Genomic DNA, 18,462 nt, shown 5'->3' with positions numbered 1-18,462 from the left:
TCTTCTTTCAGGTTTTATTTTAACCAACTATATGGGGTGGAGTTGGAAATTTACAGTGACCTCAAACTGCTATATTCACTCACCAAACATCAATTAAACTTTGATCTCCTGTTGTATTTATTTAAAGTAATTAAACTTTATGACTTCAAGGAGATAAAGCAAACTTTATGACGTCAAGGAGATAAAGCAACTTAAAACACCGTAATAGATTGTGAGTTACATAATACAATGTCAATAGAAATTAATGTTATCATCCAAGCTAATGTAAATATCATCATAGATCCACACATAGATATACATTTGTATTCAATGTATGGTATATAGTTTTCAAATATGTGTGTATATATAGATATATTTTGTGTGTATAGATATATTTTGTGTGTATATACTTTTTCTATCAAAACCTCTTTCTGGTAAGGGTTTGAATCACTGCCTCTTCACTTCTATATCCCACAATACCACCAGCTGTACGTGATGATGCCTAGTTCTAACTTTCAACCGTACAACCAATTCACAGATGTCTGTGATCAAGTAGTGGACTATCCATAACTTCATAACATCCATAAGACAATAGTCATGGTTATGGCCCCTTGCCATCACTACCCCAACCCCACTGTCTCTTGACCGTTCATTCATGCAATACGCTGATGTCCTGTTCAACCCTGAACTGAACTTTAAATTCTGTGTCCTGTCCATCATCAAGACAGATTGTATTTATATATCACCCGTAACAGAGTAAAGCATTTCAAGGTGCTTCATAAGAACATTGTCAAACAAAGGCTTGCTCGAAACCAAAGGACAGGTGATCTAAAGCTTGGTCAAAGAGGTAGGAATTAAGGACCGTCTTAAAGGGCTGAGAAAGGTAGAGAAACGCAGAGGTTTCGGGAGGGCATTCCAGCACCTAGGGGCCTAGGTAAATGAAGGAAGCTCCACCATTCGTAAACTGATTGAAATTAGGAATGCATAAGTGACCTTGGAAGGTAGTTGGGCTGATGGAGAGTAGGTTGTGGCTGATCCATGACTTGATGGACCAAAATTTGCTGTAGCACCGATAGTAAAAATGTCAGTATTCGCTTGACTCTGACAGCAGTTTCTGGAGTCTGCATATACTGATTAAACAGGGTGATCCAGAGATTGCGATCAGTGATTCTTAGCTTCTCCAGAAGGTGCGCTGTTGAGCTCCCCTCAAAATTTTTTGAACCAATGAGAACTTTAATATTGCTGTCAAGGCTTCTGAAAAATTACACCTCCTTGATTGAGGTGTAACTGAGGTTTTAAGAGTGTACTGTTTATATTGTCTATTCGTTTGATGGCACAGAACTTGAGTATTACTGAAAAGAGACACGGCGTCAAAGCTTTTCATCTTGTACTCATTAGGACTGTGACAAGAATGCCAACTTTCAAAGAGAGCACAATTTTTATTGCATGAGAAAAGGGTACTGATTGGTTGGCAAGTTGACTCTGGGGGCAGTATGGTGGCACAGTGGTTCGTGTGACCTCCCCGCGCCAGGGACCCTGATTCAATTCCTGCCTTGGGTAACTGTCTGTGAGGAGTTTGCCCATTCTCTTCATGTCTACATAGGTTTCTTCCTCCAGGTGCTCTGGTTTCCTCCCACATTCCAAAGATGTGCGTTTTAGATGGACTGACCATGCTAAATTGCCCCTTGGTGTCCAAAGATGTGCGGATTGGGTGGGGATACGGCGGTGGTGGGGTACTGTTTCAGAGGGTTGGTACAGACTCTATGGGCTGAATGGCCGCCTTCTGCACTGTAGGGATTCTATGGATTTTATGGTTCCATGGTGTGAGCTGCTTTAATTACTGTTAAAGGGTTTCACTGGAAGGGTGTTTTTTTATTTGCTGTCTTATTACAACAAGAAATTCTACATATGTTAATTTTTTTGACATTTTGACTTCTACATTAATTCCATGTGTATGTTCCAATCATTTACTTTGCTGTAGCTAAGTGTAGGGTTTCAGCGTTTTTTATGTCCTGGTTCACTGATTAACCACTTTCTGACCTCCCTGCTGCAGAGCCCCTGGAGATTCCTTGACTTGGCCCCAGATTTCAAACTGGGAACATCAGGAAAACGAAAATCGCTTATTGTCACAAGTAGGCTTCAAATGAAGTTACTGTGAAAAACCCCTAGTCGCCACATTCCGGCGCCTGTTCGGGGAGGCTGTTACGGGAATCGAACCGTGCTGCTGGCCTGCCTTGGTCTGCTTTCACAGCCAGCGATTTAGCCCTGTGCTAAACAGCCCTAAAGACATGACACAGAGATCGCGAGCAGCCATCTTTGACGTCTGCCTCTTGAGTTCCGAAAGCTAGTGATTTGAAACAAACCTGTTGGACTTTAACCTCCTGTGCTCGCCCCAGTCCACCGCCGGCATCTCCACATCATCTTTGAAGTCAGTGGTGAGCACCTTTTGGTTTGCCACTAATTGTAAATGTCAACCTAACGTCTTGCTGGTCAAAGGCAGTCGGAAAGCATGAGGTTGAGAGTAAGAGACTACTCTTTTCCACATGAGCAATATTGTCCACCTCCAGAAAACCATTAATGATACTTCCTAAACTTCATCATTCCAATGCAGCTTACTGTCTTGTGCCCTCATCATGACTGGGTCAAAATCATAGAACTTCCTATCTAATAGCATTAGGGTAGTGCCTTTTCCACATGAGAGTTAAGCTGGTTTCCAGTTTAGTTGCTCTCTTCTCCACTGCTTCCCATGCCTGGATATTGTTGTTACAGTTTTGTGCATAGAATTGTACACTTTACTCCAGATGTGACTGTACCAATACCTTACACAAACTCATCTATCAACTCTTGGGATCTCTGATGCATTATTGTCTACATACAAGATCCTTCTTGGCAGCACAGTAGCACAGTGGTTGCACAATTGCTTCACAGCGCCAGGGTCCCAGGTTCGATTCCCGGATTGGGTCACTGTCTGTGTGGAGTCTGCACATCTTCCCCGTTTTTCACAGTAACTTTATTGCCTACTTGTGACAATAAAGATTATAAAAAAATGTTTTTTTCCTTATTTCTCTGGACAATATTAAGTAATAAGCTTGCCACCCATTCCTTCCATCCCTGTCTTGTGTTGTATAGCCTAGAACTTTTTTGTTTATGTTCCTTCCAACTCATCAGCCCTCTTCTAAACCTATCCATCTTGCATTTTTTTCAATTAATTTGAGGACGTGGTGTTCCCATGTATCTGGTGCCCTTGTTCTTCTATGTGATAAGAGGTTGGGAGTTTGAAAGGTTCTTTGAAGGAGCCTTGGTGGATTGCTGCATTTCGTCTTGTGTATGGTGCACACTGTTACTACTTTGTATCAGTGAGAGAGGGAGTGAATGTTTCTGGATGGGCTGCCAATCAAGCCGGTTGCTTTGTTCTGGACAATGTTGAGTTTCAAGAAGATTGTTGGAGCTGCACTCATTCAGGCATGAGATTCCATCACACTGCTGACTTGTGCCCTGTGGATGGTGGACAAGTTTTGGGAGGTCAAGAGGTGAGTTACTCGCTGCAAAATTCCCAGCCTCTAACCTGCTCTTGTAGTTCTTGTATTTATTTGACTGAACTGGACCAATGGTTGGGAATTCAGTGATAATAATGCCATTATACATTAATGGGAGGTGGTTTGATTCTCTCTTGTTGGGGATGGTCATTACCTGGCACTCATGTGGTGCAAATGTTACTTGCCACTTATCAACCCAAACCTGAATGTTGTTTAGGTCCTGCTGTGGTACCTGAGGAATTGTGAATGGAACTACTCTGTAATTATCAGTGAACATTGCCATTTCTGACCTAATGAAGGAGTGATGGTCATTGATGATGTGGCTGAAAACGATTAAGTCGAGGATACTACCCTGGAATATTTCTGCATCAGTACCTTGGGGCTGAGGTGATTGACCTCCAAGAACCATAACCATATTCCTACATGTGAATCCAACCAATGGAGAGTTTTCCCCGATTCCCATTGACTTCAATTTTGCTATGGCATCCTTGATGTAACACTTTGTCAATTACTGCCTTGATGTCAAGAACAGTCGCTCTCAATCTTTTTACCGCATTTGGACCAATACTACAATGAACTCTGAACCTGTGTGACACTGGCAGAACACAAACTGAGCGTCGGTGAGCAGGTTGTTACTGATTTAACTATGATTTAAACATGATAGCACTGTCAATGACATCTTGTTTCATTTGTTGATGATTGGAAATTAGATTAATGGGGTGATAATTTGTCCTTTTTGTGGACAAGACTTTTTCAGGTCCTCATTGTTGGATAGGTGCCAGTTGTACTGGAACAACTTGGCTAGTGGTGCAGCTAGTTCTGGAGCTCAAGTCTTCAGTACTCCTGGGATATTGTCAGGGCCTATAACCGTTACTGTATCCAATGCTTTACTGGTGTGGAGGAGTCTGGGGCAACAGCAGTAAGGTATGATTGTGCCAAGCTGTTGCTTGATCAGTCTAAAACAACTCTCCCAGTTTTGGTATAAACCCCAGATATTAATGCTGAGAATTTTGAAGGATCGGCTTGGCACGGTGTGCCTACAGTGATTAATTTTTCTGTAGTGATCTGATGCTTGCTGGGCACTTGGAAGTCAACGACACTGTTGTGGTTTTGGAGTCACATATAGACCATACCACACCAGGTTAGCATTTGTGAACCAGATTGTTTTTTATGACAATCTAGTAGTTTCATGATCATTATTACTGCGACCAGCTTTTAATTCCAGATTTATTAATTGCCATGACGAGATTTGAACTTGGTGTCACCAGAGCATTAACCCAAGTCTTTAGATCATGAGTCCAATGACATTTGCGCCTGCTGCCATTCCCACCGCTGTCATTCCCTGATCTCTATTGTTTGACAATTTGCTGCAAACAAATGTTGGTGTCGTCAGCTCCAAATTATTTGTATACCGTAAACTGTGGTGGACCACCATTTTCTGCAAGAACTTCATTGTAATCTCCCACTTGTAAATCCTTGTTAACTCACCCTTGTTTCATTGTATCGCCTCTCTATCTTGTAAAATATTCCGATATTATGCCATAAACTTGAGCTCAACCTAAAAGTCTACTGCCCTGATCCCTATCCTGATCCTAACTTGTGTTATGAATACATATCTCCAAGAACAACATTGAATTTTTGGACGCCTTCTTGGTAACTGACATTTTTTTTTAAAAAAGGTGCTAAATTCACTTTTACTGTAAGGAAACTGCCGTTACCAAGAAGTCACTTCAGCTAAATGACTATATTCTTTAATTGCTGGAATAAAATACTCTTTTCTAAGGCTGGGAGACCCCGGTGAGCTTTTGGAGACCTCCTGACTGAGATGATTTTCTGTTTTGAACTTATTTTTTTGACTCGATTTGGAAATAAACTTAAAAGGAGGAGGTTGCCTACTTGTTCTCACCCTACCTTGTCTGAAATTCAGTTTAGTTATCAGTATCCAGCTGGAAATCCTCATCTCAACATAACTTGTCTGTATTTTGAAACCTGAGAAGCTAAGACGAGAGAGAGATCTCAAGGACATTGATCTCACTCTGTCCTCTTCTGGATATAAACTCCTTTGGAAAGTACTTCGAAGCAACTACTGTGACCAGCGATCAACCTTTGCATGCAGGAACACCAGATCAACAGCATCATGACCCTTTAAACTTTATCCTTTTTCAAAATGTTTTCCGATGGGCCAAAGATGTGCGCGTGCGCGTGCTTGCGTGCGCAGTCACAACAACTCGTACCAAGTCTAATTCATTCGTTACCCACTGTGGTAGCTGATCTGAATTAGCTCCTGCTCGAACAATGCTTTGTTTTATTTTGAACTCTTATCCATGTGTTTTGATGCCTTCATGACTTTGCCCCTCCCTATTTCTGTGACCTTCCACCCTACAACCTTCCAAGACACCAGCACTTCCAATTGTGGCCTTGCTGATTTATATCACTTCACCATTGGCGACTGTGCTTTCAGCTGCTGAAGGCCTAAGCTCTGGAATTCCCTCTTCTGTCTCCAAAAAGTAATTGATGAAAAGCTATCCCTTTGACCAAGCTTTTGGTCATCTGTCCTATTACCACTCTGTGACAAATTCCACCTCGTACATTTTGCTGCGTTGAAGACACTACAAGAATGCTGATGGGCGGTATTGCATCCCTGATCTGTAATTTGCTGGTGGTCTGTCGGACACTTTTAAAGATTGGTGTTGTATTAACTTGCTTCCAGTCATTGATCATTACTCTTGTATCTAATGATTCTCTAAAGACAATGGCATGGGGCTGGTGAGGTGACAATTTTGCTGAACTATTAGATTGTCCTGCCTCTAGAATTATACATGGAATAAAGACCAGAACAACAGTTTGTTTCCATTTGTGTTGAAATTAATTTGAAGACAGTCAGTTCTCTGCACCTGAACCTTCAGTGCGAGGTTAGATTCAAGCAGATGCCATGACCTCTGATTGCTCGTTTTGTATACTCTGAAATCTGTCCTCGGGAAAGTTTAAACATGATCCTGATTCACCTGCTCAGGAAGAGCGATCTTTGCAAATTTCATACCGACCAACAGGAGGCGCCTGTGTTCTGTGGATTGTAAGGCTGAGAAAACAGCTCTTTAGTCACACTCTCTGTATCCTTCTCTGCCAAGCAGCATACGGAATGCTCATGCAAATTCATCACAACCATGTTTTGAAATCATCTCCACAAATTATTTTAAAAGAATCCGTGTGGTACTCGCCCCCATGGACATTACCTCAAACAAATTACCTTGTAACTGATGTGTTCTTTCAGAACTACTTTTTAAAATCCGTACTTTTTTAAACCATGCCAGATGCATTTTATTTCAACTGTGATGATGTCCAGAATCACTGGGCAGATCATGACAAGTTAAAGGTTTAAAACTGTGCAATGGGAACTGTGACCGAGGAAAGCTGAGCATTTTGCAAAGGATTCATCTGGACATATGCTGAAACCAGCACCCGGATGGATGTTCAACATGAACGTTTGACATGGACAAACAGATCTTTTTGTTGCTTTTGCATCAAGTTTGTTCTCCTATGCAATGAGGAAATATGTAAAATGCAGGCAGCCAAGGTTACAAAGTTAATTTGCCATGAACCTTTGATTGTTTTTTCGTTTTTAAAAAAAAATGTGTTGCTCCTTTTCTTTTGTTGCTGTCCTGTCTGCTGGTCATCTTTCCCTCAGGCTCTTGCCAGTTTTTTTTTCTAACCAGGTGCTTTTCAAATGTAGCGAGCAACCCCTGATGGTGACTCACATTGAGGTGATAATTGGCTTGCCACATACTGAGGTGTAACACATAGCCAACCGAGCTGCCCTGTTTCTCTCAATACTTTAGTATCAAGGAGAGAGAGAGGCAAAGGGGTGGAGAGGCTCCGGAAAGGATCCCAGAGCTCGGGGCTCAGCCAGTTGAAGTCATGACTGGCAACTCTTGCTCAAAAATTTAAGAGCGAAATCAGGAGGGCAAAAAGGGGACATGAGATTGTCTTGGCAGATGAGGCAAAGGAAAATCCAAAGAGCTTCCACAGATACATAAAGGGTAAAAGGGTGACTAGGGAGGGGTCAGTGCCTCTTGAGGATAAACAAGGTCATCGATGTGCGGATCCACAAGGGATGGGGAGAGGTCCTAAATGAATATTTCTCGTCAGTATTTACTGTTGAGAAAGGTGCGAATGTTAGGGAAATTGGGGAAATAAAAAGAGATGCCTTGAGGAGTGTACATATTACAGAGAAGGAGGTGCTGGAGGTATTAAAGCGCATCAAGATAAATAAATCCCTGGGACCTGATGAAATGTATCCCAGGACGTTGTGGGGGGCGAGGGAGGAAATTGTCCAGCCCCCTAGCTGAGATATTTGAATCATCGATAGCCACAGGAGAGTTGCCTGAAGATTGGAGGGTAGCAAATGTTGTGCCCTTGTTTAAGTAGGGCTGTAGGGATAAGCATGGGAACTACAGACCGGTGAGCTTTCTGTAGTGGGTAAATAGTTAGATATTCTGAGGGACAGGATCTACAGACATTTAGACAGGCAAGGGGTAATTAGGGAAAGTCCACATAGCTTTGTAAGGGGAAAGTCATGTCTCACAAATTTGATTAAGTTTTTGGAAGGGATAACCAAAAAGGTAGATGAGGGCAGTGGGGTTGACATTGTCTACATGGACTTCAGAAAGGCCTTTGACAAGATACCGCATGGTAGATTATTGTAAAAGGTTAAATTTCACATAATCCAGGGTGAGGTAGCCAATTGGATACAAAATTGGCTTGGTGACAGAAGCCAAAGGGACGTTGTGGAGGGTTGTTTTTCAAACTGGAGGCCTGTCACAGCGATGTGCCTCAGGGATAATGTAGGAGGCATGGTTAGTAAGTTTGCAGATGACACCAAGATTGGTGGCATAGTGGATAGTGAAGAAGGTTATATAAGATTGCAACAGGATCTTGACCAATTGGGCTAGTGGACGGATGAATGGCAGATGGAGTTTAATTTGGATAATGTGAGGTGATCCATTTTGGTAGATAAAATCTGGGCAGGACCTACTCGGTTTTAAAAAATAAATTTAGTGTACCCAATTAATTTTTGCCAATTAAGGGGCAATTTAACGTATCCAATCCACCTAGCCTACACGTCTTTGGGTTGTGGGGGCGAAACCCACGCAAACACTGGGAGAATGTGCAAACTCCACACGGACAGTGACCCAGACCAGGATCGAACCTGGGACCTCAGCATCGTGAGGCTGCAGTGCTAACCACTGCGCCACCGTGCTGCCCCAGGACCTACTAAGTTAATCCAGAACAAAGAGATCTATGGGTACAGGTTCATAGCTCCTTCAAGATGGAGTCTCAGGTGGACAGGGTGGTGAAGAAGGCATTCAGCATGCTAGGTTTAATTGGGCAGAAGATTGAATACAGGAGTTGGGACAACTTGTTAAGTTGTACAAGACATTGGTAAGACTACACATGGACTACACGTGGATGGCACAGTAGCTTCACAGCTCTAGGGTCCCAGGTTCGACTCCCAGCTTGGGTCACTATCTGTGTGGAGTCTGCACGTTCTTCCTGATTTGGTGGATTGACCATGCTAAATTGCCCTTAGTGTACAAAAAGGTTAGGTGGGGTTACTGGGTTATGGGGATAGGGTGGAGGTGTGGGCTTGGATAGGGTAGAGGTGTGGGCTTAGGTAGGGTGTTCTTTCCAAGGGCCGATGCAGACTCGATGGGCCGAATGGCCTCCTTCTGCATGTAAATTCTTTGGGGGCGATTCTCCAATATGGAGCCCAAGTGTTCGGGCCGTCGCGTTTCACGACAGCGTGAATCAGGCCTGGGTACGACTGATTCTGGCCCCCATAGGGGGCCAGCACGGCGCTGGAGCGATTCACGCCACTCCAACCTCCTTTTGTGACGCCAGATGGGTGCTGCGCCGACCCGCGCATGCGCAGTTGGGCCGCGCCAACCTGCGCATGCGTGGAGGACTTCTTTAGCGCGCCGGCCCTGACTCAACATGGTGTCGGTGTTCAGGGGCCGGCCGCGCCAGAAAGTAGGCCCGGGGGGGGAGAGAGGCCGGCCCGCCGATTGGTGGGCCCTGATCGTGGGCCAGACCCCATCGGAGGCCCCCCCCCCCCAGGTGAAGGAGCCCCCCTTTGAAAGTTGCCACTCAAGTGGATAGAGCTGTGAAGAAGGCCTATGGTGTGCTCGCGTTCATTAACAGAGGGAATGAACAGTCAGAGACTTTTCCCCCGGGTTGAACAATCTATTACAAGGGGACATAAATAGAAGGTGAATGGTGGAAGATATAAGGGGGATGTCAGAGGTAGGTTCTTTACCCAGAGAGTAGTGGGGGCATGGAATGCACTGCCTGTGGAAGTAGTTGAGTCGGAAACGTTAGGGACCTTCAAGCAGCTATTGGATAGGTACATGGATTACGGTAAAATAGATTTATTTGTTCTAAAGGGCAGCACGGTAGCATTGTGGATAGCACAATTGCTTCACAGCTCCAGGGTCCCGGGTTCGATTCCGGCTTGGGTCACTGTCTGTGCGGAGTCTGCACATCCTCCCTGTGTCTGTGTGGGTTTTCTCCAGGTGCTCCGGTTTCCTCCCACAGCCCAAAGATGTGCAGATTTGGTGGATTGGCCATGATAAATTGCCCTTGGTGTCCAAAATTGCCCTTAGTGTTGGGTGGAGGTGTTGACTTTGGGTAGGGTGCTCTTTCCAAGAGCCGAATGGCCTCCTTCCACACTGTAAATTCAGTGATAATCTATGATTAATCTAGGACAAAGGTTTGGCACAACATCGTGGGCCGAAGGGCCTGTTCTGCGCTGTATTTTTCTATGTTCTATGTTTTTTTCTATGTTCTCCCCCCCCCCAACAGGTCGCCCTCCGACCAGTCGCGCAGAGTTCTCGCCGGCAGCGACCAGGGGTGAATGGTGCCGGTGGGACTCTGTCGTATCCGCGTGGCCGCTTGGCCTATCCGGGCTGGAGAATCGGCGGCCCCGCTGATTCCAGCGGCCCGCGGCAAACGCGCCGGCGCAAATGGCGGCGATTCTCCACACTTCGGAGAATCGCGCGCCAGCTTCGGGGCGTCGCGGCACAGTTGCTGCGATTCTCCGGCCCGCGCGGGGCTCGGAGAATCGCCCCCTAGGTCTACTGTGTTCAGTTCTGGTCACCCTATTATAGGAAGGATATTGTTAAACTTGAAAGAGTGCAGAAGAGATTTACGAGGGTGCTACCAGGACTTTATGGTCTGAGTTATAAGGAGAGGCTGGATAGGCTGGGTCTCTTTTCCCTGGAGCCTAGGAGGCTTAGGGGTGAACTTATCGAGTTCTATAAAATAATGAGGAGCATAGATAAGGTAGATAATCGACATCTTTTCCCGAAGACGGAGGAGTCCAGAACTAGAGGGCATAGGTTTATGGTGAGAGGGGAGAGATACAAAAGAGACCAGAGGGGAATTTTTTCACACATAGGGTGGTGAGCAACTGGAACGGGCTGCCAAAGGCAGTGGTAGAGGCGGGTACGATTTTGTCTTTTAAAAAGCAGTTAGACAGTTACAGGGCAGGGTGGGTACAGAGGGATATGGGCCAAATGCGGGCAAGTGGAAATAGCTTAGTGATTAAAAACTGGGCGAATGGACAAGCTGGGCCGAAGGGCCTGTTTCCATGCTGTAAACATCTGTGACTGGTGAATGTGGAGTGTACTGGTCTCAGCTGTGAGTTCTCCGCCCTCCCACACACACACACTGTCTGTGTTAAGACCTCTTAAAGGCTTTTACATGTGTCCAGGCACAAATATGTCAAAAACTGTCTGAACAAAGAACAAAGAAATGTACAGCACAGGAACAGGCCCTTCGGCCCTCCAAGCCCGTGCCGACCATGCTGCCCGACTAAACTACAATCTTCTACACTTCCTGGGTCCGTATCCCTCTATTCCCATCCTATTCATGTATTTGTCAAGATGCCCCTTAAATGTCACTATCGTCCCTGCTTCCACCACCTCCTCCGGTAGCGAGTTCCAGGCACCCACTACCCTCTGCGTAAAAAACTTGCCTCGTACATCTACTCTAAACCTTGCCCCTCTCATCTTAAACCTATGCCCCTAGTAATTGACCCCTCTACCCTGGGGAAAAGCCTCTGACTATCCACTCTGTCTATGCCCCTCATAATTTTGTATACCTCTATCAGGTCTCCCCTCAACCTCCTTCGTTCCAGTGAGAACAAACCGAGTTTATTCAACCGCTCCTCATAGCTAATGCCCTCCATACCAGGCAACATTCTGGTAAATCTCTTCTGCACCCTCTCTAAAGCCTCCACATCCTTCTGGTAGTGTGGCGACCAGAATTGAACACTATACTCCAAGTGTGGCCTAACTAAGGTTCTATACAGCTGCAACATGACTTGCCAATTCTTATACTCAATGCCCCGGCCAATGAAGGCAAGCATGCCGTATGCCTTCTTGACTACCTTCTCCACCTGTGTTGCCCCTTTCAATGACCTGTGGACCTGTACTCCTAGATCTCTTTGACTTTCAATACTCTTGAGGGTTCTACCATTCATTGTATATTCCCTACCTGCATTAGACCTTCCAAAATGCATTACCTCACATTTGTCCGGATTAAACTCCATCTGCCATCTCTCCGCCCAAGTCTCCAAACAATCTAAATCCTGCTGTATCCTCCGACAGTCCTCATCGCTATCCGCAATTCCACCAACCTTTGTGTCGTCTGCAAACTTACTAATCAGACCAGTTACATTTTCCTCCAAATCATTTATATATACTACAAAGAGCAAAGGTCCCAGCACTGATCCCTGTGGAACACCACTGGTCACAGCCCTCCAATGAGAAAAGCACCCTTCCATTGCTACTCTCTGCCTTCTATGGCCTAGCCAGTTCTGTATCCACCTTGCCAGCTCACCCCTGATCCCGTGTGACTTCACCTTTTGTACTAGTCTACCATGAGGGACCTTGTCGAAGGTCTTACTGAAGTCCATAGAGACAACATCCACTGCCCTACCTGCATCAATCATCTTAGTGACCTCCTCGAAAAACTCTATCAAGTTAGTGAGACACAACCTCCCCTTCACAAAACCGTGCTGCCAATCACTAATACGTCCATTTGCTTCCAAATGTGAGTAGATCCTGTCTCGAAGAATTCTCTCCAGTAATTTCCCTACCACTGAAGTAAGGCTCACCGGCCTGTAGTTCCCGGGATTATCCTTGCTACCCTTCTTAAACAGAGGAACAACATTGGCTATTCTCCAGTCCTCCGGGACATCCCCTGAAGACAGCGAGGATCCAAAGATTTCTGTCAAGGCCTCAGCAATTTCCTCTCCAGCCTCCTTCAGTATTCTGGGGTAGATCCCATCAGGCCCTGGGGACTTATCTACCTTAATATTTTTTAAGACACCCAACACCTCGTCTTTTTGGATCTCAATGTGACCCAGGCTATCTACATACCCTTCTCCAGACTCAACATCTACCAATTCCTTCTCTTTGGTGAATACTGATGCAAAGTATTCATTTAATACCTCGCCCATTTCCTCTGGCTCCACACATAGATTCCCTTGCCTATCCTTCAGTGGGCCAACCCTTTCCCTGGCTACCCTCTTGATTTTTATGTACGTGTAAAAAGCCTTGGGATTTTCCTTAACCCTATTTGCCAATGACTTTTCGTGACCCCCTTCTAGCCCTCCTGACTCCTTGCTTAAGTTCCTTCCTACTTTCCTTATATTCCTCGCAGGCTTCGTCTGTTCCCAGCCTTTTAGCCCTGACAAATGCCTCCTTTTTCTTTTTGACGTGGCCTACAATATCTCTCGTCATCCAAGGTTCCCGAAAATTGCCGTATTTATCCTTCTTCCTCACAGGAACATGCCGGTCCTGAATTCCTTTCAACTGCCCCTTGAAAGCCTCCCACATGTCAGATGTTGATTTGCCCTCAAACATCCGCCCCCAATCTATGTTCTTCAGTTCCCGCCTAATATTGTTATAATTAGCCTTCCCCCAATTTAGCACATTCATCCTAGGACCACTCTTATCCTTGTCCACCAGTACTTTAAAACTTACTGAATTGTGGTCACTGTTACCGAAATGCTCCCCTACTGAAACATCTACCACCTGGCCGGGCTCATTCCCCAATACCAGGTCCAGTACCGCCCCTTCCCTAGTTGGACTGTCTACATATTGTTTTAAGAAGCCCTCCTGGATGCTCCTTACAAACTCCGCCCCGTCTAAGCCCCTGGCACTAAGTGAGTCCCAGTCAATATTGGGGAAGTTGAAGTCTCCCATCACCACAACCCTGTTTTTACTCTTTTCCAAAATCTGTCTACCTATCTGCTCCTCTATCTCCCGCTGGCTGTTGGGAGGCCTGTAGTAAACCCCCAACATTGTGACTGCACCCTTCTTATTCCTGATCTCTACCCATATAGCCTCACTGCCCTCTGAGGTGTCCTCTCGCAGTACAGCTGTGATATTCTCCCTAACCAGTAGCGCAACTCCACCTCCCCTTTTACATCCCCCTCTATCCCGCCTGAAACATCTAAATCCTGGAACGTTTAGCTGCCAATCCTGCCCTTCCCTCAACCAGGTCTCTGTAATGGCAACAACATCATAGTTCCAAGTACTAATCCAAGCTCTAAGTTCATCTGCCTTACCCGTAATACTTCTTGCATTAAAACATATGCACTTCAGGCCACCAGACCCGCTGTGTTCCGCAACTTCTCCCTGTCTGCTCTGCCTCAGAGCCACACTGTCCCTATTCCCTAGTTCTCCCTCAATGCTCTCACCTTCTGACCTATTGCTCCCGTGCCCACCCCCCTGCCATACTAGTCTGGATGTTGGAGAGCCCACAGTTTAGCATTCTGTGGGTTGGGAAGGTGATTGGGTGTGAGTGAAGAAAGAAGAGAGCGGGGGGTCTTGCGAATTGATAAGAGGAGATTATGTAAAAGCTTATTTTCTCCTGGTCTTGAAAAGAAACTAATGGAATGTGATTAGACGAGATTGATACAAACTGACTGAGCTTCCTCTATTTTGAAAACAACACGAAAAAACCTTGTTTTGCTGTAGGAGTTTCCCAACCTCGGGACATCCAGAAATTACAGCCAGTGATTAACTTTTGAAGTTATTGCACTGCTATTACATAGGAAATGTGGCAGCCAATTTATGCACAGTAAGCTCGCATGAACAGCAATGTGACAACCAGATTATGTGTAAGAATGATGTTATTTCAGGGATAAGTATTAACAAGGGTACAGGGAGAACTCCCCTGCTGTTGTTTGAAATACTGACGTGGGATCTTTTACATTCACTTGAGAAGGCAAACATGCTTTCAGTTTGACGACTAATCGAAAGACAGTACCCCCAGCAGTGCAAAACCCCTTAGTGCTGCACTGGGAGTATCATAGAACAGTACAGCACAGAACAGTACAGCACAAAACAGGCCCTTCGGCCCTCAATGTTGTGCCGAGCTTTGTCTGAAACCAAGATCAAGCTATCCCACTCCCTGTCATTCTGGTGTGCTCCATGTGCCTGTCCAGTAACCGCTTGAAAATTCCTAAAGTGTCCGACTCCACTATCACAGCAGGCAGTCCATTCCACACTCTAACCACTCTCTGAGTAAAGAACCTACCTCGGACATCCCTCCTATATCTCCCACCCCAAACCTTATAGTTATGCCCCCTTGTAATAGCTACATCCACCCAAGGAAATAGTCTCTGAACGTCAACTCTGTCCCCCTCATCATCTTATAAACCTCTATTAAGTCGCCTCTCATCCTCCTTCGCTCCAATGAGAAAAGCCCTAGCTCCCTCAACCTTTCCTCATAAGACCTATCCTGCGAACCAGGCACCATCCTGGTAAATCTCCTTTGCACCCTTTCCAATGCTTCCACATCCTTCCTATAGTGAGGTGACCAGAACTGCACACAATACTCCAAATGTGGTCTCACCCGGGTCCTGTACAGTTGCAGCATAACCCCACGGCTCTTAAACTCAAGCCCCCTGTTTGGGCAGCACGGTAACATTGTGGTTAGCACAATTGCTTCACAGCTCCAGGGTCCCAGGTTCGATTCTCAGCTTGGGTTACTGTCTGTGCGGAGTCTGCACATTCTCCACGTGTGTGCGTGGGTTTCCTCCGGGTGCTCCGGTTTCCTCCAACAGTCCAAAGATGTGCAAGTTAGGTGAATTGGCCATGCTAAATTGCCCTTAGTGTCCAAAGTTGCCCTTCGTGTCCAAAGTTGCCCTTGGTGTTGGGTGAGGTTACTCGGTTATGGGGATAGAGTGGAGGTGTGGACCCTGGGTAGGGTGCTCTTTCCAAGAACCGGTGCAGACTCGATGGGCCGAATGGCCTCCTTCTGCACTGTAAATTCTATGATCCATGATAAACACTAACACACTATAGACCTTCTTCACGGCTCTATCCACTTGAGTGGCAACCTTCCGAGATCTGTGGACATGAACCCCAAGATCTCTCTGTTCCTCCACGTTCCTCAGAACCCTGCCGTTGACCTAGTAATCCACATTCAAATTTGTCCTACCAAAATGAATCACCTCGCTCCTATCAGGGTTAAACTCCAACATTTTTCGGCCCAGCTCTGCATCCTATTAATGTCTCTTTGCAGCCTACAACAGCCCTCCACCTCATCCACTACTCCACCAATCTTGGTGTCATCAGCAAATTTACTGACCCACCCTTCAGCCCCCTCCTCCAAGTCATTTATAAAAATCACAAATAGCAGTGGACTCAGCACTGATCCCTGTGATACACTGCTGGTAACTGGTCTCCAGTCTGAACATTTTCCATCCACCACCACCCTCTGTCTTCTATGTGATAGCCAGTTACTTATCCAATTGGCCAAATTTCCCTCTATCCCACACCTCCTTACTTTCTTCATGAGCCGACCATGGGGAACCTTATCAAACGCCTTACTGAAATCCATGTATACGACATCAACTGCTCTACCTTCATCTACACACTTAGTTACCTCCTCAAAGAATTCAATCAAATTTGTGAGGCAAGACTTGCCCTTCATGAATCAACCTGGATTAAGTGCTCAAGTCTCTGGAGTGCAAATAGGAGCTTTGTTCTTCTGACTCCAAGTCGATAGATCAACTTATTGATCCACAGAATAAATCAGCACTGTTCGGTAATGATTCAGTTCCTATATGTCTCTTTTCTCATTTCAGATATTTGAGTGGTGGTATTTTCGGAAGTACGGCACGTCTTTCATTGAGCAGGTCTCGGTGAGCCACTTGCGTCCGTTGCTTGGCGCAGTGGATAATAATTCCCCCTCGGTTCATTTTACCGCCAGCAATGGAGAGGCTGAATCGAACAGGCAAAATGTATCAGGTAATCACTTCCATTGATACTCTTGATTACTTCTGCTTTAACAAAATTGATTTAACTTTCAAGGGGCATGTTCGATACAGTATTGTTCAATTTACATGCCAAGTGATTTCTACTTCCTCCATTTTAGATTTTTGAGAGGAATGTTTTCTGCTATCGACTACTTCTAGTTAAACTTAGCATTAGTGAACTTTGAATAATATACAACTGCATCTTATAAATTACTGGAGTAGACATAAAGTACGTTCCTGGCCCTCTACCTTACCTGGCCCCTGGTACTCTGCCCTGCCTGGCCTCTCACTTATCCACTGTTAGCTGGTATCCCCAGTGATTTGAAGCCCTCACGACAGTAAGCAATTTACCTGAATCAACTCTCTCAACTTACCTTGAGATGAATTCTCCTTGCAGACAATCGATTTTGTTGTTTGAATTGGTGTGTGAAATGTACTGTTTGTGTCAAGTGACCTGTTCCTGTGCCATATGTCTGACGTAAATGTCCGATGTATTTGCTGTAATGCTCACTGTCTGGAGGTTGCACTGCAGCAACTCGCCAAGTGAGATTCTTCCTCTTCACCCGGATAGCGGGCGGGGAGGTTACTGTTTTGAATGGAGAATTTTCTGCCTCAAATCATTATTGAAACACAGTTCACAGAAATTATTTTTATAAGTTGCTTGAAATGGATGACACTTAGAAAGGAGAGCAAGCAAAAGGAGGGGATTGCATAAAGTTGGTTGTGGAGAAACGTAGTAATGCCGACTTGATGAACTATTTGCTAAGCCCCCCCCCCCATAATAGAATCACATCTGTATGCTGGGAATTCCATCACAGAGTAACAAACTCTGTGCTGTGCATTTTGCCACAGAATCTTTTTTTTCTAAAATAAATTTAGAGTACCCAATTCTTTTGTTCCAATTAAGGGGCAATTTAGCGAGGCCAATTCACCTACCCTGCACCATCTTTGGGTTGTGGGGGTGAAACCCATGCAAACACTGGGAGAATGATTTTTCCACAGAAATAACGTTTTCTGTTATGTTATCTCTTCCTGACCATGACTAAGAGCTGAATAAGGACCTAACTTGCACTTGGTTATCGAGTGATGCAGATCGTAGGTCCAGAACATCAGTAGTAGAGAAGACATTCTGTGTCTGAAATGATTGTTGGTGTCACATTTCTTTTCTGTCTTTGGCATCAATCCATGAAATGACCTTCGCAAGCATTAGTTTAAATACTTAATTGAGATTTATTGAACAAGGACACTCAGCAATCAAAGTGTCAAACCTCCTGAACTTATGATTGAAAAGCACTAATGGATCTGCAGCCATAAAAAAAGACTGGTTAGAGATGGGCAGCTTGATTGAATGGCCAGGCTATAGCTTTTAAGCTCTTCGTTTAATCTGCCTGTCTTCAGTTACGACCTTCTGTACATTCTCTCTTTCTCTCTCTCTCTCTCTCACTCTCTCTCACTCTCTCTCTCTCTCTCTCTCTCTCTCTCTCTCAACTCATTTGTTAAGCCTGTCCATGGAAGTGCAGAGAGGCAGTCAGGCAAACCTGTTTCCAGCTCTCGGTCAATGTTATTGCTTCTAACATCCTCCCCCTGTTCAAAAGAAATAGGAAGCAGTGAGAA

General features: G+C 45.1%; 1 protein-coding gene across 6 annotated transcripts in view; it reads left to right on the top strand.

The window, feature by feature from the left end:
• LOC140393765 (suppressor of tumorigenicity 7 protein homolog) overlaps positions 1–18,462 on the top strand; it is a 221,064-nt gene that overhangs the window by 81,156 nt on the left and 121,446 nt on the right. For all 6 annotated transcript variants that reach the window (XM_072480157.1, XM_072480155.1, XM_072480156.1 and 3 more), the window contains one exon: positions 16,678–16,840. In XM_072480157.1, coding sequence (XP_072336258.1) covers positions 16,678–16,840 — 163 coding nt within the window. The remainder of the gene's footprint in view (positions 1–16,677; positions 16,841–18,462) is intronic.

The sequence above is a fragment of the Scyliorhinus torazame genome, chromosome 17, assembly GCF_047496885.1.
Source record: "Scyliorhinus torazame isolate Kashiwa2021f chromosome 17, sScyTor2.1, whole genome shotgun sequence".
Lineage (NCBI taxonomy): Eukaryota > Metazoa > Chordata > Chondrichthyes > Carcharhiniformes > Scyliorhinidae > Scyliorhinus > Scyliorhinus torazame.
Note: the sequence above shows the minus strand (reverse complement) of the source record. Positions and strands in the feature narration are given on the sequence as shown.